The sequence below is a fragment of the Hemicordylus capensis genome, chromosome 2 (genome assembly GCF_027244095.1).
Source record: "Hemicordylus capensis ecotype Gifberg chromosome 2, rHemCap1.1.pri, whole genome shotgun sequence".
Classification (NCBI taxonomy): Eukaryota; Metazoa; Chordata; class Lepidosauria; order Squamata; family Cordylidae; genus Hemicordylus; species Hemicordylus capensis.
Window position 1 is genome coordinate 111832183 of NC_069658.1, and position 24571 is coordinate 111856753.

General features: G+C 41.5%; 1 protein-coding gene across 9 annotated transcripts in view; it reads left to right on the forward strand.

Annotated features, from left to right (window-relative positions):
- Positions 1-24042, forward strand: part of UHRF2 (ubiquitin like with PHD and ring finger domains 2) — a 120079-nt gene extending 96037 nt beyond the window's left edge. For 8 of the 9 annotated variants that reach the window (XM_053291936.1, XM_053291940.1, XM_053291937.1 and 5 more), the window contains 7 exons: positions 6461-6567; positions 11944-12106; positions 14318-14455; positions 15242-15365; positions 20160-20323; positions 20653-20751; positions 22970-24042. In XM_053291936.1, the coding sequence (XP_053147911.1) occupies positions 6461-6567; positions 11944-12106; positions 14318-14455; positions 15242-15365; positions 20160-20323; positions 20653-20751; positions 22970-23116 (942 nt within the window). In that variant the 3' untranslated portion in view covers positions 23117-24042. Of the gene's footprint in view, positions 1-6460; positions 6568-11943; positions 12107-14317; positions 14456-15241; positions 15366-20159; positions 20324-20652; positions 20752-20942; positions 21000-22969 lie in introns of all 9 variants that reach the window. The other variant, XM_053291944.1, reaches the window with a different exon arrangement.
- Positions 24043-24571: the final 529 nt, after the last annotated feature.

The window sequence follows — 24571 nt, forward strand, 5'->3', positions numbered from 1 at the left end:
ACACAACTTTAGCCCCAGTCCTGGCTGTTAGGGATGTGCATAAAACCGGTTCTCCCGGTTCGGTTCGGATCCGAACCGGGTCCGAACCGGACCAGGGTGGTTCGGTTTTGGTTTTGCCGAACCACCCCCCAGTTCGGTTCGGATCCGAACCGGTTCGGATCCGAACCGAACCGGTTTGGATCTCAAAAAATAGCTGGTTTGAAAGGGGACCTTGTGTTCTACCTGCCACCCAAATTTCAAGTCGATTGGACCTTCCTCTGATTTTTGGCGATTTTTTAAAGTTTTAGTGACTTTGGGGCAGTTCGGGGGCATAGCATGGGATCTGGGCAAAAGGAGTGGGGTGGGGTGGTAGTGCCTAATGGGTGCAGGCTACCACCCCAATTTCAGGGGGATTGGGCAAAGGGCTGATTTTTGGTAAATTTCTGAAAATTTCATGTCTTTGGGGCAGATTGGGGCATATTGGGGCAGAAAGTGGGGGCTGGGGCAGAATAGTGGGGTGTGGTGGTAGTGCCTAATGGGTGGAGGCTACCACCCCAATTTCAGGGGGTTTGGACAAAGGGGTGATATTTTGAGAATTTTTGAAGTTTTAGTGACTTTGGGGCAGTTTGGGGGCAGAAAGTGGATCTGCCCCAAAATAGTGGGGTGGGGTGGTAGTGCCTAATGGGTGGAGGCTACCACCCCAATTTCAGGGGGATTGGGCAGAGGGCTGATTTTTTGAGAATTTTTGAATTTTGGGTGTCTTTGGGGCAGAGTGGGGGCAGAAAGTGGATCTGCCCCAAAGGAGTGGGGTGGGCTGGTAGATAGTGCCTAATGGGTGGAGGCTACCACCCATCCCCAATTTAAGAGTGATTGGGCAGAGGGGTGAATTATGGTGAATAGAAAAGGTGTGAGCTCTCATTCTATCATAGCAAATGAGATATTTTTCAATTAAACAACTCTCATGACCCCACTTTCACTTTTTCACACTTTCCTTTACTATGAATAATATGAGGAAGTAATCAATTTAGCACACTTCACCTTATGAAGACAAACCTCATACAAATAAATTCACCATAATTCACCCCTCTGCCCAATCACTCTTAAATTGGGGATGGGTGGTAGCCTCCACCCATTAGGCACTATCTACCAGCCCACCCCATTCCTTTGGGGCAGATCCACTTTCTGCCCCCAATCTGCCCCAAAGACACCCAAACTTCAAAAATTCTCAAAAAATCAGCCCTCTGCCCAATCCCCCTGAAATTGGGGTGGTAGCCTCCACCCATTAGGCACTACCACACCACCCCACTATTTTGGGGCAGATCCACTTTCTGCCCCCAAACTGCCCCAAAGTCACTAAAACTTCAAAAATTCTCAAAAAATCAGCCCTTTGTCCAAACCCCCTGAAATTGGGGTGGTAGCCTCCACCCATTAGGCACTACCATCACATCCCACTATTCTGCCCCAGGCCCCACTTTCTGCCCCAATATGCCCCAATATGCCCCAAAGATATGAAATTTTCAGAAATTTACCAAAAATCAGCCCTTTGCCCAATCCCCCTGAAATTGGGGTGGTAGCCTGCACCCATTAGGCACTACCACCCCACCCCACTCCTTTTGCCCAGATCCCATGCTATGCCCCCGAACTGCCCCAAAGTCACTAAAACTTTAAAAATTCACCAAAAATCAGCCCTTTGCCCAATCCCCCTGAAATTGGGGTGGTAGACTCTACCCATTGGGCACTACCACCCACCCCAAAATTTTGCCCCTGGGCCCCTTTTTACCCCCCCGAATCGATTCGGATTCGGATTCAGATTAAATCCGAATCCGAACCAAATCAAGGGTGATTCGGGTGACCCAGATTCGGGCACAAAACAGAACAGGGGTGATTCGGTTCGGGTCCGAGCCAAATCACCCGAAATCTCAAATTGCACACCCCTACTAAGCACACACACAGAGAAGAAGCAGGAGGCGGAGTGTGGATTCTATGATAGCATATTAGAGTGGATTGATGGTGTCTCATTGAAAATCTCATTTGCTATCATAGAATCCACACTCAATACCTCAGAAACAAGAGAACCCTGTACCCATGGGGGTGCCCCTACCAGAGATCCCTGTACCCCATGGGTTAGAAACCCATGGGGGTGGTTGGCACCCTATGTGCACTACACCACCACTTGCTCTGGGCCACCCCAGCACCCCCATGTGCACTTATAGGGCTGCTGAAAGCTCCATTATAACTTATTATGAGGAAAAACCTTAAAGACGCGTAAACTTCAAAAATCACTTAAAAATCACCTCTTTGCCCAATTCCTTTCAAATAATTCTGATAGCTTCCTTGCCCACCCTAGGAACTACCACCCACCACACTGCACTCTACGACACCCCTTTCCCCCCGACGTGAAGCTATACATTTGCTGCAATCCTAATTATTCTCTATGAGGAATTCAAAAACACTTAACAATTCACCAATAATCAGAGGAGTGTCCAATTGCCTTGAGATTTTTTGGGTGGTAGGCACCCATGCCTGTCTACCACCCACCCTGCTTTTGTGCTCCTAGGTCCTCCACAACAGGGGATATGGACTGGTTCGGGTCCCATTATACTCAATGAGAAAAATAATTAAAAATATTTCAAATATTCATAAAAAATCATAGGGGTGTCTGATTGCTTCAGGGTTTGCATGGTTGTTGGCACCCATGAGTGCTCCACAATAAGAAATAATGGCCTGGTTCGGGTCCCATTATATCCTATGAGAGAAAAATAAAAATATTTTTCAAAAATTCATAAAAAATCGTACGAGTGTCCGATTGCTTTGGGGTTTGGGTGACAGGTACCCCTGGGTGCCAGCTACCATCTGACCAATTTTCAGCTTTCCGAACCGATCCGAACCGGTTCGAAACGAACCACCCCCAGTTCGGTTCGGATTCGAACCGAACCAGGGGTGGTTCGGTTCGATCCGAACCTCCGAACCGGAACCGGTTCGGACCCGAACCAGTTCGGATCCGAACCGGTTCGCACATCCCTACTGGCTGTTGCCAGCTGAATCTACATACCTGACTAGGTCAGCTGCGAGGGCTATGCTCCATGTGCCAACACCTGTGGAAGCTTGTTTGTTGAGCATTTAGGACAAGGATTTATCAGCGATTGCCCCCAGGTTAAAACTCCCTCTCAGTTGAGATCTACATGGCTCCCTCATTCCCAGTATTTTGGAGGAGGCCTTTTATTCAGGCTTTGGCCAGTGAATAGCCCTTTGATTTATTTGTAGTTGGTTATAGCTGTGTGTGTGTATTTTGAGTTTTTAAATCAAAATCTTATGATTGTTCCATCAGTTAGTTTTTAATGTGTTGTTCCCTGTCAAAGGGTGGTATACAAATGCAAATAAAAGTAGTGGAGGGTGGCTTCTGAGTCTGTACTGGCATTTATGTTAGGTTAGTAAGTTAATGATGTAGTGGCAGTCCCATGGATCATTTTTGAGGACCATTCCAAAGTAGCAAATTACTTTGCACATTGACAACTGACATTCTTTCTTGCAGTGAGACTCAGTTACAGTCAGTCAGTCTTTATTACAGTCATAGACCAGCATAAACAATTAGGGGTGATTTCATATTAAAAGTAAAAATACATATAATAATAGAGAATACGCAAGAGGCATGAGGGCATAAAAAGCCTGAAAAAGGCACAAGAGATATAGAAGAACATAAAAGGGATGTAAAGAGATGTCAAAAGATTAAAAGACATAAAAAGACCAAATGCATAAAAGCCTGAGTAGTAAAACTGGAGAGCAGCCAGACTATAGAACTATTGAAAGTCAGTATTGAATGAGCAGAGTGTGGCACCCACCCTGAGTCATTGAGAGCCACACTAAGGCTGATAGGACTCAGTGTCTACCATTTGCCGATGAATGCTGGTCGCACAGAACCTGGCAATGCTGTATGTGATGGCAGGCTTAAGGTCAGAAAGCAGCAAGGAGCTGTAAAATTGGCTCGATCGTCCCAGGTACTTGCATAGCAATGGAAGAATGAGGGAGGTGCGAATGTCTCTATAGAACCAACAGTAGAGTATGGATTTACTTTTTGAAGTTTACTATCAACATTGTCCATAGTCAGGTTGGCTAATTTTTAAGTACATATTGGTAATACATAAACTTTTGTGTGAAGGATGTAGTTCTGTATCCAGAAGACTTTAGCATAATTGAAGTTACAGATAGCCTGTGACTTTGACAAGTGGTCCATCTAGGTTGATTGAACAGTAGATTTCATGGATGAAGCGGCAACAACTTACAGAACTGCCATGATGAATGATTACAGAATAACTAGCTCGAAAGGAAAGTTTTCATTGAGCATTCTGTCACTTATAAATGTTACAAATGTATTGCTAGCATTGCCGTTAGTTAAGGTTAAGGAATTGGTCAGGAGCTGTGGGATTACACATGCTCTCTGCCTCAGCCTTTTCTGTCTCTTCCTCATTAATTTTCCCTGTCCACTCCTGGGTTCTAAAAACTAGATTCCAAGAACCGCCAGATTTGTGTTAATGCCAATCAGCTGTAATCCTGAAGCAAAGTTAATGGTGGTCAGAGGGAATTTAAGTGAGAGGAGGGACTGGGACGTAGCAAGGTTGCAGTGGGCCTTGGGACGAGAAGTGAAAATGGGCCCCTGTCTTTTTCTCCTCTCTCCCCCCCCCCCTTGTATTTGCTGCAGAGTAACTAAATGGGCATGGTTGGGGGGGGGGAAATGGTTGTGGCATGCCCCGTTCCCCTCTCCTATATAAATAACATCACACATACTGATCAGGAGCCAGCAGCTTGCCAGTGAGGCATGTGGGGAGACTGAAGAGCAGGCTCTTTCCCAGCTAGTGACCCCAAGAACATTTGCACCCCCACTGTTCCTGTTCAGTGATCACTACACTCTTGAGAGGGGCTGATTCTGCGCCCTTCACCCCATCCTTTAACCCTAGTTAATGAACAAACTAATTATTAATGTTATGTCTGGACCAGACCTTATGTACCTTTATTTTTATTCCTTATTTTTATTTTAACTGTAGTTCTTCTGTGGTGTCTTTTATTTTTATTCCTTATTTTATATTAACTGTAGCTCTTCTATGGTGTCCCTGTAAACACTTTGATTAATCTTTTAATTTAATAGCTTTTTTCACATTTCTTTGAATCAGTTTTAAAGTTGCTGCTTTTTATATGCATTTCATTACCTTTCTCCCTAAATTAAAATTTGTGTTTATTCTAATTACTGTCAAATAAACTTCTGTCATTATATTTATTTTGGGAGTAGGAAAAATGTATTAGGTTTTGCTTGACTAAAACTCTTTATATTGCTTAGTTAAGTTTCTCACCTGTCTCTGGAGAACAGTTTTAGTATCACTATATCTTCATTATGAGATGGTGAATAGGCCTAAAAGGAATATTTATGGTGTGTGTGAAATTAGTTTATATAATGGCATAATAATAATTGATAGCTCTTTATGCTTCCAGAAATTGCTTATAAAGTGTTACAAATCATTCATATATGCTTGATAAATTGTTAATCAATTTTAATTTGTCAGACAAGTCAGTAGGTTACAGCCGTCTTCTAATTTGCTCATTACTGTCTATAAAACATGAAATGTTAGTCGATACATTTTAACATTTGCTTAATCAACCTTTTTAATTTAAAGTCTCTTTTCATTATCACATTATTGATAGTTCAAAAAAGGAAAGGAAAGCATAAATAGCTCACTTCCCAATATAATTTCTAAAGAAATATTGGTCTTTGGCCTGCTGTTTCTTTCCCTCAGTGTTATGATTTAATGCTAATATATTGTAATGCCAATTCTCTTGCAATAGGTTTGTTTCCGTTCATGTTTCATTTGTAATTACTGCATTGTGGTAGGAAGAAAATTGTTACATCTTCGTATTCTGTTTCTAAATAATTGATACCAAATTGGTAATGCTGCTTTCATACTTTTACAAAAGACTGCAGTCGTGCCAGTTGCGAAGTGTATTCATATCATTTTCTAAACGTTTGAAAGTTTTTCATGTAGTTACAGATTTTTTAAATTGTTTCAAGAAAGACAGCAAACTATTTGCACCTTTAGGGACAGATTAGTGCAGGGGCTTCAAAGTAAGTAGTCAATGCAAAGTGTTAACAGATGTTGTTGATTCTTTTGAGTTGATGTAAGGTGTTAAATAGATAAATGTGCTAAACAGTATTGTAACGTTATGTATTGTAACTGAATGATTAGTTTAAGAACTCTGAAATCCTTACTAAATGTAGAAGCTGGTTGGGGCAAATACACACACTCACTTTTCTCTCTCTCTCTCCCTCTCCTTCCATATGAACCAAGATAACGGTGGCACCAAGTGTTGGCATGTTTTTAATATGCAAAGCTTTTATAAAATAGGATATAGTTCATTTTGTACTGGTGTATTTGAGCTTTTGCAATCTTGCATTCACAGTTTAGACTGTTAAAGGATGGCTATTCTTTTTATATAGGATCGAGGTGATGAATTTACTTACACTGGGAGTGGTGGAAGAGATCTTTCTGGCAATAAAAGGATTGGAGAACATTCATTTGATCAAACATTGACACACATGAACAGGTAGGCTTTGGAATTTTTGCCAATTTGTTCTATTTAAAGAGGGAGTAGAGCCTTGATTTCATCAATTTCTTTAAAAGAAGCAACATGTGATCTTTGTCATGATCCGTTGTGCATTCATATATATAGATAGATAATGTGCCTGCCTAGTAGTCTCCCGGGTAGAATTTTCTAGCTCCTTCAGGTGCTCAAGCCCCACTTCTTGCATTCAGTGTGACTATTTACTGTTTAATATATGCAGCACTTTTAAGTCTGATTGATAATAATTTTGGGCAGTTCCTTGCAGTGGTGGCTGGTTAGTAACAGCAGGAGGGACAGTGCCCCCCCCCAACAAAAATAAACAAGCTAATAATGGATCAGACTTACCAGCAGCCAGGGAAACCTTCAGAGCATGGAGCTTCTTCCAGCCCTTCCTCCACTGCCTGTAACTTCTTGGTCTTGCTGGCTGGAACAGCTGCTACTCAAGCTGCCCCAGCCAATCTGATTCCTAGGGGGCACCTCCTGGCACTGCCCCCAGGAAGAACTAAAATAATAGGTTAAAAATGCACTTCCTGGTTGCTTCAGGGAGTATATTTTTAATACAATTTCCTCTTCTTCCTGGGGCAGGGCCAGGAGGAGCCCCCTAGGAATCAGATTGGCTGGAGCAGCTTGAGAAGCAGTCATTCCAGCCACTAAGACCAAAAGAGGAAGTTACAGGTAGGGGCTGGAGGAAGCTCAGTGCTCTAGAGAATTCCCTGGCTGCTGATAAATCTGATCCTTTACTTGCTGGGTGTTTTTTTTGGGGGGTGCAATCCTTGCTTACTCCCTTCTGTTCTTCTGTCTACCTTTTTGCCTTTCTCCCTGCTTTTTGCCCTGGCTTATTTGCTTTCTGCCTTCTTCTCCCACCCCACCCAACCTTTATTTTCTACTTTTGCCCCTGCTTTTCTCCCCTCTTTCTGTTTTCCTTAATGCTGGCAGGCTTGGTTAATTACCCAAGCCCACCGGTGTGGGGGAAGGGGAGTGGGTAGGCTTTTGTCTCTGTGACCAAGTTCTCCCCTGCCCCCCCGCCCCAAGCTCTAAAGCACACCAGCTGCTACTGGTTCCTTGAATAGGTTTATATATACTTGTATTAGAAATAGGTTTATATATACTTGTATTAGAAATTGCTTGGTGCAGGGCTTTCTTTTTCTCTGTAATCTTATGTATACTGATGGTGCAAATAATATTGTTTGGATTGTATGGAAGATATTTGTGTTATTTCAGGATAATATATTATTGAGAGTTAGTTTGTTTCTACCAATATGACAGTCTGTAACAGAGTCAGAAAGAAATCAAACTTTTAAGTTCAACTCCCAGTAATTACAAGAAAGTTGACATGAACTGTTCTTTTCTCTGCCGGTGTAGGAGGTCACCCATAGTGGGTTAAACTTACCCACATGCTCCAGAAGGCAGGGCTTATGCTAATAAAGAAACTACTGTAGGCCCGCAGAGGGCAGTTCCTTCCAGTCTATGTCCTGCCTTCACTCCAGCGAGATACAGATTTACCTGCAGCTCTCCTTTCACTTTCTTTCCCCTCTAATTCTTATTTTCCTCAGGTCTGCTTCCATCTTTTGGTTATTCTTTAGTCTCTTCACTGTTTTTTGTTTATCTCTGTTCTCCTTTTAAAAAGCAAAAAGAAACTTTTAAAATTACGACTTTGATTATTTCTCAGTTGTTCTGCTGATTCTCTGCTACTGCTCCCTACCTCCCTGATGGAGGGCAAGCATTGGAAGAACACCATCCTGGCCTTTTGGGCTAAGAATGCCAAGCATCAGCTTTTCCCACCCAGACTGTGGGAGGTCTAGGTGACACCAGATGTAGCTCTGTTGCCATTTCTGTCCCTCAGCTACTCCTCCCTTCCACCAGCAAGTCCCTAGATGGGCAAAGGAAACAAGCAGCCTCTGAAGCTAGCAGACTGGTCAGAACCGCTCCTCTCCCAGCCAGGAGAAGTGAGACTCTCCATGCAAGAAGGGTGCGAGCATAGCTGGATCTCAGGCCTTATTGCTGGTGGCCCTGCATTCTCTTCTGAATCTGTCCCCAGCCAGGAGCAGTATTCGCTCTATTTTTTTTCATCTGTGTGTGGAATGAGTTTGGTTCTGAGCAGAAGTATCAAGGCAGTGTGCGTGCAAGTGCATTCAAAATGGGGCCTTCCTGATTCAACTTGAGCGGGAACTAAAATTAACTGAACAGACATTAAAAAAACTTGTGAGCGGGCGCATGTGCACACATCTTAGAGGAAACACTGGCCAAGAGGCATGTGGCACCCAGCCTCGATGGCAGCAGCAGTGGTGGGCAGAGCTCAGAGCAGCCCCCCACGTGAAAGGATAACCTTGGACTCTTGCTGCTCCAGGATGCCCTCTGCTCCAATAGAGAGGGCTCCAGAGAAACGACTGGCACAAACGGGACAGGGGAGGAGCGTTGGAGAAGGAACAAACTCCCACCAAAGACCTGGTGAGTCCTTACTCCATGGGAGTCTCCATTAGAGACACAGCTGCCCCTCCTGATGGGCCCTCTATGCCAGGGAGCTCCCCTCCTCTAAACATATCAGGGGCATTCAATCCCCCATCAGACTGGCAGTCCAGAGTGGTTAGGACTATTAAATTGTCTGTTGGGTATGTTTTTGCATCACGATGGCGTATGAAATTCAGCACTTACCTTCACTGAAGGGCGTGATGGCAGATGCTACACGAACCACACTCACCCTGACTTTTCTGTCCTCTCGAGCCTCCCTGGAGGAGATCCGCAAGACTGTGATGTGGAAGTGTCTGCCTACATTCTCCAGATATAAGTTGGATACCCATGTCTCCTCAAGGGCAGCATTTGGCTGGAGGGTCCTTCAGAGAGTCCTCTCTGGGTGGTAGGTTCTGGGCCGGGCTTGTTCCCTCCCGTGGGTGTGAGCTATGGTATTATCCAGATCGGTGACTACCTACACGCGCAGAGAAAAGAACGTTGGCACTCACTGTGAAGGTTTCTTCTTGCTGGTGTTATGGAGATCACCCATGCCAACCCAGTGTTGGACCTGCCTCCTGGGAAGGATAGGGAGGGGTTCATTATCCTCCCTTGCTCCTTTTCCAGATTCCTTTTCTGCATCATGTACAGGTGAAACTCGGAAAATTAGAATATCGTGCAAAAGTCCATTAATTTCAGTAATGCAAATTAAAAGGTGAAACTGATATATGAGACAGACGCATTACATGAAAAGCGAGATAAGTCAAGCCTTAATTTGTTATAATTGTGATGATCATGGCGTACAGCTCATGAAAACCCCAAATCCACAATCTCAGAAAATTAGAATATTACATGGAACCAAGAAGACAAGGATTGAAGAATAGAACAATATCGGACCTCTGAAAAGTATAAGCATGCATATGTATTCAGTACTTGGTTTGGGCCCCTTTTGCAGCAATTACTGCCTCAATGCGGCGTGGCATGGATGCTATCAGCCTGTGGCACCGATGAGGTATTATGGAAGACCAGGATGCTTCATTAGCGGCCTTCAGCAATTCTGCATTGTTTGGTCTCATGTCTCTCATCCTTCTCTTGGCAATGCCCCATAGATTCTCTATGGGGTCAGGTCAGGCGAGTTTGCTGGCCAATCAAGCACAGTACACTGTATACTTTTCAGAGGTCCGATATTGTTCTATTCTTCAATCCTTGTCTTCTTGGTTCCATGTAATATTCTAATTTTCTGGGATTGTGGATTTGGGGTTTTCATGAGCTGTACGCCATGATCATCACAATTATAACAAATTAAGGCTTGACTTATCTCGCTTTGCATGTAATGCGTCTGTCTCATATATCAGTTTCACCTTTTAATTTGCATTACTGAAATTAATGGACTTTTGCACGATATTCTAATTTTCCAAGTTTCACCTGTATGTATGTTCCGATGGCCGATTCTGTGGCCTTGTTTGTTCTTTATTCTCTTACCTGGTTTGCATTTTGTGCACGGTTTTTGAGCTCAGGCTTTTCAGTGGACTGGAAGGAACCGCCCTCTGTGGCCCTATAGTGGTTTCTTCATTGGCATAAGCCTTGCCTTCTGGAGCATGTGGATAAAGTTAACCCACTATGGGTGACCTCTGTAACACTGGCAAAAAGAAACCTTCATGGTGAGTACCAACATTCTTCGCCCCTATTATATGAAAACTCTCTAGTAAAGATGACTATTTGATTAGGAAGACAAGATGTTTCAGCATTCTAGGTCCCATATCTAATTGCAAATTAATCATTTATTAAAAACAAACACCAACACACACACAATCTCACACTGATTCACATCCAAACTAACATTACACATACTGAGAAACATTTTGCAAATGCAACAGTGCAAGGGCAATTTTCTCCACTCCCCCCTCCCTTTTACAGTTCTCTGTGCCTTTCCCCCAAAATGTCTTGTCTGAGGATCCTGCAGCCCTCAAGGACATAATTTTGGGAGTCACAGTGGGTTACTATGCAAAGGAGGGGATTGGCCAGAATCACCGCTCCCCCATTGCTCATGCAAAATGTTGTTCAATGTGTGTAACATTAGTCTGGATGCCAGCTTCTGTGTCATTTCATAGAACAAAGAAACTATCATGTAGGTTTTTAGAATGGTTGGTACGGTTTTAATCAATTTAGCTTTCCAGTCAAATGTAAATCAGTCAAATAGTTTGAAAACTATTTTCAAACTATTGAAAATAGCATGATCGTTCACCTTCCCTGCATGGAGCTCACAAATCCCCATAGGACCTAATGGAAATGATTCCTCCCCATTCTCACCTGGCACCTGTTAGGCACATCACGACACGTGCACTAAAGCATGTCTGGCCATTACTGCTAGTATGGCTGTGTTCCACCAAGCTGGGAAGGATTGGATTGTGCTATTGTTTCTTAAATTGTGACGAGTCCCAGTGTTCAGTAGGACTTCCTAAGAAGTGTTTTACACACTTCTTAGGAAGTCTCACTGAACACTGGGATTCGTCACAATTTGCCTTAACAAAAAATGCATCTTACTATGTTAACTGTTGTAGTTTTCATTTGTATAGAGAAATAGCTGTGATATATTTCACTAACCATTTCTGTTTTATGAATCTTTCCAAATTATTTCAGATATTAACTCAAATTTGAAAATTCTAGTAGATCTCAACTTTGTTTTGAACAATTACAGTTTTCCTTCACCCAAGGTGACAGAATTCTTGAAGTCACAAAAATGTCATAATTCAGAAAAACTGTGATTCAGATAGTACTTCTTGACTAAAATGCTGTGTCCTCTACTGGTCAAAGAAAACCATACTGATGTTGAGTCAGGTCAAAATAATCCCAAATATTATTAATACTTTAGAAAGCGTTATATCCTATGGGGACTTGTGAATATTTTTTCAGGGCACTGGCCCTGAATTGTGATGCCCCTCTGGATGATAAAAATGGAGCCGAGTCAAAAAACTGGAGAGCTGGCAAGCCAGTGCGAGTAGTTCGCAGCTCAAAAGGCCGAAGAATCAGCAAATATGCCCCTGAAGAAGGCAATAGATATGATGGCATTTACAAGGTGAATATTTTTCTACTACATTCTTTCTTGCATTTAAATGAAAATGGTAGCAAATCATTTATCTAAGAATTATGTTATTTTATAGAAAACTAATTTCCTTTTTCGTTTTCAATTTTAGACTGTGTCTGACATGCCCCACAGTGCTATGACAATGGAAGAAGCTCTGTGGAGGACACAGAAAAGTTGAAAACTAGTTGCACTTCTTCCTTCTTCTGCAGCTAAGTTGGGTGGGGCCTCAGATTTTCCACTGCTTGTTCCTCCTTCTTAAAGGACAATTCACTTGCAGATAATGTCCCTGAGAGTTGCGCAGCCAAGTGCATAATCCTTTATGATGGAGCAGGGGAAATTGTCCTCTGCTCCCCCCCCCCCCCATGGATGCTCGGCTGCAGAAGAAGGAAGAATCGCTAGTTTCCAAACTCTTTGCATCCCTTCAGGGTTTCTTCCATTGTTGGAAGACCCTGGGAAATATCAGCCTGTGTTCTCTAATTAATGAGTTGTTTGTATTCTTAGTTTTTGCAATAATCTGAAGAGAGAAATAGATTGTATCACTTTAACTGAGAATGAACAGAATCCAAATCAATGCAGCACGAGGGCAAGAACATTTCACTCACACCATGGGGGAAGGGGAATTTTCAGCGACTCCCCTTCTCTCTGCTGCCCCTGTTGCCCCCCCCCATATGTCCCTAAGGGTTGTGGGACCCTCAGGGATATATTTTGGGAGGCCTTGGGAGCTGCAGAAAGAAGGGGGATAACAAAAAACCACTTTCCCCCTTTTTTCATTTTGCATGAGCAAAATGTTCTTCCCTCTCACACAACTTTAGTCTTGATCATTCTCAGTATTCCCAAAAGCTGAATGTCTGTGTTTTCAATATTTGTAGACTAAAATGTTCTCTATTACATATAAAACAGGGATATGCCTCATTAGAGAGACGCCAAAATGATTTAGGCGGCCACATCCGAAATGTTTTTTTGGGGGGAGCAGTAGTTTTAAAAATGAGGCACACAGGTCCTTATCTGCTCCTCCGCCACTGTTCTGGTTGTGACGCTGTCCTTTCCAAAAGGCCACAGTGGCAGCACACACATGGCCACCATGCATGTGCGGCGGCAATTTGCGTGGTCAACATGGTGTTGCTGACCATGCAAATGGCCGCACCACAACTGCGTGGCAGGAAGGACAGCGGCAGGACAGTTGAGGAGCAGGTTGCTACCACTCTCTGTGCGCGCAGACACCCACCCACCCACCCCCGGCTACCCGAAACTATTCGGGGACATCCCTAATATAGAATATTCAGTTGTTCAGATCTTACTAAAGTAAGGAGTCACGCATTGAGCCAAGTACACCAGGAATTAATCGCTTCATAAATAAATGAAACTTTTATTTTTTTAATTGCTTTTTACTATGAGAGAATTGTTTATGACTGCACTATCTGCTGTTTCCCCTTCTAAGAGGCACCTTTTAAAAATGGTGATTCTCTTTATTGAGCAGGGGGAGACCAACTGGCCCTAACTATCTCCAACACAGCATCCCTCCAGTGGCTGTTGCTGGTGCCTATTGTGTAGCTTTTAGATTGTGAGCCCTTTGGGGACAGAGAGCTATTTTATTTATGTATTTATATCTATGTAAACCACTTTGGGAACTTTTGTTGAAAGCAGTATGTAAATATTTGTCATATTCGTATTCACTATATGAGCACTGGACAGAAAGGGAGTGGGTATGCAGCTCATTCTGTTTATATAACTTGCAGGCTTACTACAGGCAGCTGCTTATACCTCAAAAACTGTAAGCATTCATGGGACAGAAAACAAAGGGCCAGAGGTGAACAATGGTACACCCACCAGAGTTTATAAGGTCTTTCTATAGCACCCCCATCACCATCCCACTGTCCATAATACTGGAAAAGCTGCTTCTTATATTTGGGATCCTGAAAACTAGCCTCTGAAACAAGATCCTAGACTAGATAGGCATTGGGCCTGGTCCAGCAAAGCTCTTCTTACATTCAGATAAGGCATTAACTTGCCTTCTTACCCTGATTTGCTTTTCATTTAGTGTAAATAACATCTAATGAAGTGAAATTTATTCAATGTCTCACATGTGTAACTAGAAATATATTTATAAATATATACTTAGGACTGTAAATGAATATACGTTTATAAAACTTTTCAGACAGTGGAAAGTAACCCATAACTGTTGTAGAAATGTTTGTAATTTAGGTTGTGAAATACTGGCCAGAAATTGGGAAATGTGGATTCTTAGTTTGGCGCTATCTTCTGAGAAGAGATGATGCTGAACCTGCACCTTGGACTTCAGAAGGAATTGAACGATCAAAGAAATTGGGCCTAAGTTTGCAGGTTAGCGCTTAAGTTGTCATGCTTTTCAGACTTTATTGGAACACATCTGTTCTAACATCCTCAATAGAGAAATGGAAACCTTTGCTGAAAATCTCTTGTAGCAAAACTCTGTTGAGATCAGCTTTCAAGATGTTCGATAACTAGGTAAAACAGGATGAATTAAAGTGTGATACTTAGTGAAAATGTTTTAGAAGCCAAAATAGACCCACATTACTTCAAGTTGTGTTTGATTAAGTGAGTAGTGTAGGGCTCATTTCATTCATTAATATTTTGATTCTTAGATGGGATGATAAATTTAGAAAAATGGGAACAGTCCTTAGTCCCCTACTGAACTTCAAAAGTTGAAGAGTTGGCTGCAGCCATCAGTTTGAGAGATGATTCACTTTTTCAGGATAGAAACCACAGAGCAGAATACAGCTGCGATTGGAGGCTGTGATGGCAATTAGTGAGCCAGTTATCTAAGTGTGCTATCTTTAAGATCCCCTCCAGGACTGCAGATCTTTTCAGAAGTGAAGTAGTTTGCTCATATTTCCCAATACATCCTTTTAGGAGTAATTTTGTATTCATGTGCAGGGATATGTAAGTCAGTTTTGTTTTTAAATAGTGTTGTTTAAATTTATGTGAATGTTAGCTTTGTGTTTATGTGAATGTTGTTTGACATCCTGACTAAATCACTCAGCAAAAGTCCCAGTCAGAGTCACTTTAATGTAGTACTATTGAATAATTTAGTCTGGATGTCAGGTGAGGTTTTGAATATTTATCAAGTGTGATACTATTTTGTTGCAGTATCCAGAAGGCTATTTGGAAGCCATGGCTAGTAAAGAAAAGAAGGATAAAGTAAAAAAACAACCTGTGAAACAGGAACCAACAGAACAGAGCAATGGAAACCAGAAGAGGCCCATTGATGATGGTATGAGTGCTGGGGGGTGGTGATGTTGCTTGCTCTAATTGTTAGTTGTGAAATATAACATTGGACTGTATGGAAATTGAGAGAAATGTTGATACAGCATCATGAAATAAGGAAGAATTATGATGAATGTTGCTTTGAGTAAGCTTAACATTAGAAATTTGTATGTATGTATGATAATATCTGAAAACAACACATCTTTTTTTTTAACAGTTTGAATCACTCCCATTAAAAGCAGCAATAAGGCCGATGGTGAAGTCCTTGAGTTACTCGATTGCCAAATAATTTTATTTGGGTGCAAGAACTGCTTGGCATTATGCTCCCATTTTGCAGGCCACACTGTACTAGGAGTATTGGAGACATCTAGCTTTATAATATTCAGGAGAATGGAATGGCAAAAAGCCCCTCCACAGGACAGAATTGTACAGGGATGGGACAGGACTGGGTTGACATCCTCCTGGCTAACACATATATACATGCTTCAGATTTGTTAGCAAGGTGTTTCAGTAGGGTTGCATCTACAAAAACGGGACTTGCTTTGCACACGATGTAACTGTAGCTACTTCACATATAATCACACCTTGGATATCATCTGAGTCATGAGCCCTAGTCAGACATTACATTGTACATGTGTTCATGACTGCACATGCATTCATTTTAAACGTAAACCTGGGTACAGGTCCCTCAAATGCATGGTACAGATAGGAAGTATGCTGCTTTACATGCATTCAACATAACAAGTGTAGAACTGTATGTGTGTTTATCTCTGCACATCTGTATACAGTGTACATAGATTGCATCTGCATTGAACATAATAGGACTGTGCATATTTGTAGACATCAGTTGTGAACCTGTTCTGAGTGTGCTGCAATCATACTAGTGAGAAGTACTTAGAGATAATAGTTTTAGGGTCTACTTATGTCTAGACTCCCATTTAAACCCCTGCTACAGTTTTCCAGCAAGGCCCTGACAAGATGGTAGTTTGTAAAAAAAAATAAATTAAAGGTCAGCTTACCCCTGCTAACTGAGCAATGAGGCATCTTTTTAAAGTGGTAATTTTCTTTATTTAGTAGGGGGAGAGCAACTGGCCCTATCTAACCCCAGCACAGCATCCCTCCAGTGGCTGTTGCTTATGTTATCAACCTTATGTTTCTTTTTAGATTGTGAGTCCTTTGGAGACAGGGGAGCTTTGACCAGACACACTTTCTAGCCCACCACACTCCTGTCCTCCACACTTCCATGCCCGTCCTTTCAGCATTTTGAAAATGCAAGATGAGGAGCAGCAGCAGAGGGGGTGGGTGGGTGTGTGCCATCAGGAAGAACACTCACAAGGCTAGTAGTAGGGGAGAGCCGGGTTGGTGGACAGTAGAGTAGTAGGCTAGAACAGAGAAACTGTAGGCTTCTGCTCCTTTCTCCTCCACTCCTCCTCTCTACTTTTTGAAAAATGGTGTGGGACAAGAGCAGCAGCAGTGGCAGAACAATGCTGAGGGAGGGGAGATGTGCACAACACCTGCCAGGGGAAAGCCAGGGTGATGGTGGGCAACAGTGGCGTGTTCGGTGCAGAACTGGGGGGGGGGGGCAGGGGGGGCGAGGGAAAAGCAGCAGCACCGCAGACACTCTGAGGCTGGGAGAATGGTCAGAACCATTTAATGGCCCACTAGTGTTGAAATGCTACAGCCTGTATTTTCATTACTCACCAGGTTTCTCATAGACTGATACCCACCCCCCATACAATACATTGCAGCTTTGTACTGCAAGAAGTCTTCCACTAGCTCTTGTTCATGGAACAGCACGACATCATTTTCTTTTCCCCTCTCACTGCCCTTTAGATCCAAGTCAATAGACGTGAAGCACTCTTGAGTTTAGGGAAAGTCTTTGTAAATACCGAGTAATTCAGTATTGCTAACTTCAAGAAAATGGAGGAGAATATAGTCCCGTTATTGAACCATAGCTGAATAATGCTTTCAAGTGAAAATAATTCCATTAGGAGCCAAATTGTCAAACAAGCAGAGCATTCTAGGGTGGCAAGATAATCTTTTTTCTGTACTTGGCTAGACCTTTTGGGAGAGGGGAAAACAGGAAATAATTAAGACCCACAGGTCTGTCCTGGTCTCAAAACGGTGGTACATATGCTGATAACCTCTAGGCTGGATTACTGCAATGTGCTTTATGTGGGGCTGCCTTTGTACGTGGTCCAGAAACTACAGTTGGTTCAGAATGCAGCAGCTAGGTTGGTCTCTGCATCATCTAGGAGAGACCATATTACTCCTGTGTTGAAGGAATTACACTGACTTCCAGCATATTTCAGGCAAAATGCAAGGTGCTGGTTTTTACCTATAAAGCTACTAAACAACTTAAAGGTAAAGTGTGCCGTCAAGTTGATTTCGACTCCTGGCACCCACAGAGCCCTGTGGTTTTCTTTGGTAGAATGCATGAGGGGTTTACCATTGCCTCCTCCCGTGCAGTGTGAGATGATGCCTTTCAGTATCTTCCTATATCGCTGTTGCCAAATATAGTACCAGTGGAGATTCGAACCGGCAACCCTCTGCTTGTCAGTCAAGCATTTCCCTGCTGCACCGCTTAAGGACAGCTTAGGCCCTGTGTGTTTAAAAGAACGTTGTCTTCGCCATGAGTCCCACTGCCTGTTGAGATCATCTGGAGAGGTTCATCTGTGGTTGCCGCCAACTCGTCTGGCAGCTACTTGGGAACAGGCCTTCTCCATTGTAGCCCCTGGACTTTGGAATGTGCTCCCTGTTGAAATAAGAGCCTCCCCATCTTTGGCAACTTTTCAAAAGGCACCGAAGACACATTTATTCACCCAGGCTTTTATTTAGACGTATAATAAATTTTAATATTGTGTTTTAAATGTTTTTAATCTTTTAAATGATTTTAATTGTTAATTGATTTAATGTTTTAAATTATTGTAATTGTAAACTGCCCAGAGATACAAGTTTTGGGCGGTACAGAATTGTTTTAGACAGACAGATCAAGCAAGCAAGCATTTATCTCTGCAAGTAGTGCTAGATGGAGCACCAGGTCAACTTCCCAAGTATAACTTGACCAGAAAGTTAAATCTGTAACATCATCATTTCAGGCTATAGTTCTAAGTACATATACTAGTGAGCAAGTCTCAATGAATAGAGTGTGACTTGCTTCCAAATAAACACACAGGATTGCTCGGCAAGTTTCTTTTTGTGCTTCTTTACAAATGTAAGGTATAACCAAAAGCAAAATTCTAAACCTACTTCTCTGAATATAGTGGTAATAATGTCCTAGAATCTGTTCTAAGTCAGATGGAGATTTGCTATTGTCCTGCCTGCATTGTTTTCACGTGGAGTTGATTGAACATGTCCTCATGTGAAAAATTGGGTCCCTAAAGAAAAACTGTCAAGAGAACAGGCTACCCTTTATTTCTCCTTTCAGACATATTACAGAAAATTAGGTGCAGTATGCAGGGGAATGCTTGACTAAGAAGCAGAAGTTTGCCGGTTTGAATCCCTGCTGGTAGTATATCAGGCAGCAGCGATATAGGAAGATGCTGAAAGGCATCATCTCATACTACGCAGGAGGCGGCAATGGTAAACTGTATTCTACCAAATACAACCACAGAGCTCTGTGGGCACCAGGAGTCAAAATCAACTTGACTAAACACTTTACCTTTATGCAGTGCTCCTCATGACTGTTTCTAGTAGGCACTTGTTCTGTCAGAATAAACTGCAAATTTGTGTGTTTTTAGCGGACAAGTAAGCCTGTCCCTATAGTAGCAGGATGGATGTTTTGCCAGAATCAAACACATGCAAAAGTGTCAAAGACAAAACGAAATATTGTATATGCAATATATTGTATATTCTAAAAGGTTTCTAGCTTTTAAAAAACCCTGAATTTCATATTTTGTGCTGCTTTTCATATTCAAGTGCTGCTTTTCAGACAAGTTAGTCAATCTTTATTATGGTCTGTGACCAATGTCAAAACATCTAAAACAAATGTAAAATTTAAACATAGCCATATTAATAACATATCTGTATACTGGATCTAACCGTTAGCAAACAGAGCGTGTCAAACTTGTATTGCAGAACAACAGAATTTTGCAACTGTATGTGATAAGACGGGTTTGCATCTGTTAACAAATATTTGACATAGAATTCGTCCGATCGTCCCGATGGCATGTTATGTAAAATGGTCAATTAACTTTCACCTAAGACCGATTTAAAAGCCACACTGCAGGAGCACATGTGCAACTGACTCTCTCCTCAGAGTTACGGGGCAATAACTCTTTTCAGTTGGAATTCTGCTATATCTGCCAGCCAGTAGTTCCAAGGAGAGGACGTTCATACAGGCCCTCGAGAAGAACCATCTATGTTTAGGGAAGGTGAGGAGGTATAGATAATCTGCTGGGTGAGTTCTCAACCCACCACTGAGCAGGTCGAATGACCTAGATGACCTTGACAGGTCTTTCTGAAACTCAATATCCCAGGTCCTTCATTTAATAAGTTTTTTGGTCCTGACCAAACTTAGGATTGCCTCAGGCGAAAGATGATAGGTAGGAAGTTTCCTAACATAGTTCTCCCACTAACTCGAGCAGTGCCTATCCAATAATAAGGGAAGGAGACCAGAAGGCATTAAGTTGATTCTTGCCCAGTTTATTAGTATTAAATACCAAGCTCTGGCCTCTAAGACAAAAGCAGAATAGGAATTCTTGTACTTAGCTTGATGAGCAGGTCTGCCTGTGTATAGTTCTTAGATACACTCCTAAGCATTACAAGACTACAATGATAGCTTGGTGATTATATTTTTCAGCTGGTATAGAAAAGTCTACAAACACAGCCAAAGCCATGAGAATGGGAGACGGAGGAAAAGGAGAAGCTTTTCAGCTAACTCAGCAACAGCAGTGGCTGATTCAGGAAGACTCTCCGAACCAGAAACTGTGGGATGAAGTTCTTGCTTCTCTTAAAGAAGGACCAGTATGTTTTAAAACCAATTCTCATTCTGCATGTTGAACCTTTCTTATGATGACTGCAGAAGATCAATATATAACAAATTCATTAAAATAGGAGGCATACTGACATGGTTCAGATTTTGTGCTATAATCCTTCAAACCATGGTTTGGAGAACTGGGTTGAGTTATTACAATTAGGCTAGCTATTTGTGCATTATTTGAATCGAAATGAAAATGTTCTTGTGAAAAAGCCATTTATGTTAAACAATAAGTTGTTATTTTTGGTGTCTGTTTTTTAATGTTTTGGAGTATACCCAACCTAGGATTTCATCATCCGTCTTCGTTTTCTAATAGAATTTTTTGAAGAAACTGGAACAATCCTTTATGTGTGTCTGTTGCCAGGAGCTGGTTTATCAACCAGTGACCACAGAGTGCCTCCACAATGTTTGTAAAGTAAGTATCAGTGGCTGTCTTGTAAAGCAAGTTATCTTATATTTTGGACTCAATTTATCCATTTCTAAGATAGCACCTGGATCAAGACTTGAACCAGAGGTGGCGGATCCTCTGCTGCTGTTATTATGATTATAATGCTGTTGTGTTTGTTGAATAATCATTTAATTGCTTTCATTTTGTGTCTATTGCAGTTCCTTGTGATTTATCTGTAGTTAGAGAAAAAGAACTGACAAAATTGTACAATTATTGTAAGTTAAAATGAGATCAGTGTTATTTTATATGTTGATTAAAAGAAAGAATATCCATTGTTTATTCTAATTACTCAGTTAAGCACTTTGAAAGCCCAGTGGGAGCAGATTTACGCACCTTCTTAACACTCCCTTTGAAATCAATAGGACTTTGATAGATCATGGTCTGTGATGTTTGTTCTGTTGTTCATAATACTGGCTTAATTGTGGCAGTCTGTTTTCAGAATGGTGCTTGAGTTGTGGAACTCATGAAGGAATAAAGAAACATGCTTCTGCCATATGCGAAGTATACTTCCTTCACCTTGGGAGATCTTTATTACCTTGAATTATTATTTTCACCAAATAGGTTTAGAATACCAATGTTACGTGTGGACCTAGCACATTACAAAAAGGCAGTCACCAAGCATCCACTCTGCAATGGGGTCCTCAGCCTACTTCTTGACTGGGAATGTTTAGTATCTCTTCCTGTTTTTAAAAAAACCTCTCCAGACTGCTCAGCAGCCAACAATTTAAACATGTGCAACAAAATGTTAATAGAGTTCACATATGCACCTCCTAATACATCTAGCTGCTTCATGATATTTGTGTGAATCCTAGCTTAATTATACTGACAGGCAGGGATCCCAGGAACCCTTACATAAGCGAAAGGCACTTCTGCTTGCACGAGATGGGCACTCTGTTCTGTCACCCTGCTCCATATCTTATGCCATTCTGAAAGGTCCCTCTATCCTTAGAGGCTTATGGAGAGCTGCAGCAGAAGTGAGGGAAGGGAAGACCCCATTGCATGATTGGAATCCCATTCATACTTCTCTATAACCAATCATAGTTTTTCATATACAGGTGAAACTCAGAAAATTAGAATATCGTGCAAAAGTCCATTAATTTCAGTAATGCAAATTAAAAGGTGAAACTGATATATGAGACAGACGCATTACATGCAAAGCGAGATAAGTCAAGCCTTAATTTGTTATAATTGTGATGATCATGGCGTACAGCTCATGAAAACCCCAAATCCACAATCTCAGAAAATTAGAATATTACATGGAACCAAGAAGACAAGGATTGAAGAATAGAACAATATCGGACCTCTGAAAAGTATAAACATGCATATGTATTCAGTACTTGGTTTGGGCCCCTTTTGCAGCAATTACTGCCTCAATGCGGCGTGGCATGGATGCTATCAGCCTGTGGCACTGATGAGGTATTATGGAAGACCAGGATGCTTCATTAGCGGCCTTCAGCAATTCTGCATTGTTTGATCTCATGTCTCTCATCCTTCTCTTGGCAATGGCTCATAGATTCTCTATGGGGTCAGGTCAGGCGGGTTTGCTGGCCAATCAAGCACAGTACACTGTATACTTTTCAGAGGTCCGATATTGTTCTATTCTTCAATCCTTGTCTTCTTGGTTCCATGTAATATTCTAATTTTCTGAGATTGTGGATTTGGGGTTCTCATAAGCTGTACGCCATGATCATCACAATTATAACAAATTAAGGCTTGACTTATCTCGCTTTGCATGTAATGCGTCTGTCTCATATATCAGTTTCACCTTTTAATTTGCATTACTGAAATTAATGGACTTTTGCACGATATTCTAATTTTCCGAGTTTCACCTGTACACATACACAGCAAACCAGGGCTCTAACCACATTAGTGTTTCTGACTTTTTAGGTTTAAATGTAATTCACCTGTTCAAATGTAAGAGTTTAACATGTGATACCATAGTGCTAAAAAAGAATTATGGGCTATCTTCATGCAGAGGAAGATATCAAATACCATTCTATTCGCTTACACTACTAAAAAGAAAGGAAAACATTGTATTAGCCTTATGTGAGGTTTTTGTTTGTTTTAAAGAATACAAAACTATGAGCACCTGTATTTTGGCTTCTAGCTGATGTATCATTTTCTTGTGAGCCAGATTTTAAGTTGTTTCATAAACCTAAAATATCCTTATCCTTCTGTGCCCTAGAGCTGTTTACAACGCTCTTTCAGAGCTGAAGTATTCACCTGCCCTGCTTGCCGACATGACCTTGGAAAGGGCTATACCATGGTTCCAAACAAGATACTGCAGACACTACTTGATCAGTTCTTCCCTGGTTACAGCAAAGGACGATGATACATATTCAGTTTCCAGCAAACTTCTCCTAATGACTTATAGACTGTAAAAGGAGAAGAATCCAGGAAGACTCAACAATGGACCAACTGGCTTGAGGGGAATTCACTTTAATGTCACATTGTGAAGCCGCTAGCTCAACCTTTTCCCATTTAGCAATCTTTTTGTGTAGTAAGAACTTCAAATTCTCTGCTATCTTTCAACACTGAAGGTAGTTTTGGACAGATGACAACTAGTTTGTATCCAGGAAAATAGAAGTTTCAACTCTGACTGGCCACAGTAGCAGTTGCTTCAATTACAGTTTGTTTTTGTAACTACCTCAGATGGAGGAAAGCAATTTGTGAGGAATTTTAAGAGCTCATTGAATGAAGTTTAGCTGCACACCTCCTGAATATTAGTTTGGCCTGGTCCATGCGGTTTGATTTTTACAGAAAGGAAACAGCACTTAAGCCAGTTTTAATACAGAACATCAATTCTGTGGTGTGCATAATCCTTTTGTGTGTGTTTTCTCCCATTATGCTGTATTTCTTAATTTCTTTGGCAAGAACAGGCTTTTAGTCTATTTTTGTGAGCGTCATTGTGCTCTCTCGTATCTTATGCAAGTTGACTACTAATGACTGAGAACAATATGAATGCATTGTTGCTGTTAATGTAAAGTGATTTGTGTTTTTTGCACTTAAAGAGGGTATTCAAGATACTCTAGTTGTGTAAAAACTATTTCATATGAAACAAGCCACTTTTGTATTAGGTATAAATCTGTATGCTTTTAGTAGGTCTTGTATCAGTGGCAATACATCTTACACAGCAGTGAGAGCAGGGCTAGCTTGGAGAGGGCTCAAAATTGCTTCATATTGTGATCTGAAATTTTATATACAGTATATTCCTCCTCCTCCCCATATACCTTATTAAATATTTTATGATTCAGAAAATGTTGTTAATTGTTTGTATTTTACAGCCATAACGCAAAAATGGTAAAGGGGGGCTTTGATAACATGACATGAAAATGCATTAAAAAGTTTTGATAAGCAGGGCAAATAATATGTTTAATCAAAGTATGTGGTTCAGATGAGTCTTTGTGGCATTTGCCTTAGAAAGTTATAAAGGTAAAGTGATGTTGAGTCAGTGTCAACTCCTGGTGACCACAGAGCCATGTGGTTTTCTTTGGTAGGATACAGGAGGGGTTTACCATTGTCTTCTCCCGTGCTCTATGAGATGATGCCTTTCAGCATCTTCCTATATTGCTGCTGCCTGATATAGGTGTTTTCCATAGTCTGTGAAACATCAGTGGGGATTCGAACCAGCAATCTCTTGCTCCCTAGGCAAGTGACTTCCCCGCTGCACAATTAGGTGGCTCTAGAAAGCTATAGAATACTTGAAGTGTATTTTGAAAGATCTTCACTTCAAAGAGTTTCCATTTTCATATGTGACTTTAATAGCAGTTCAGTCAGCAACTTAAAG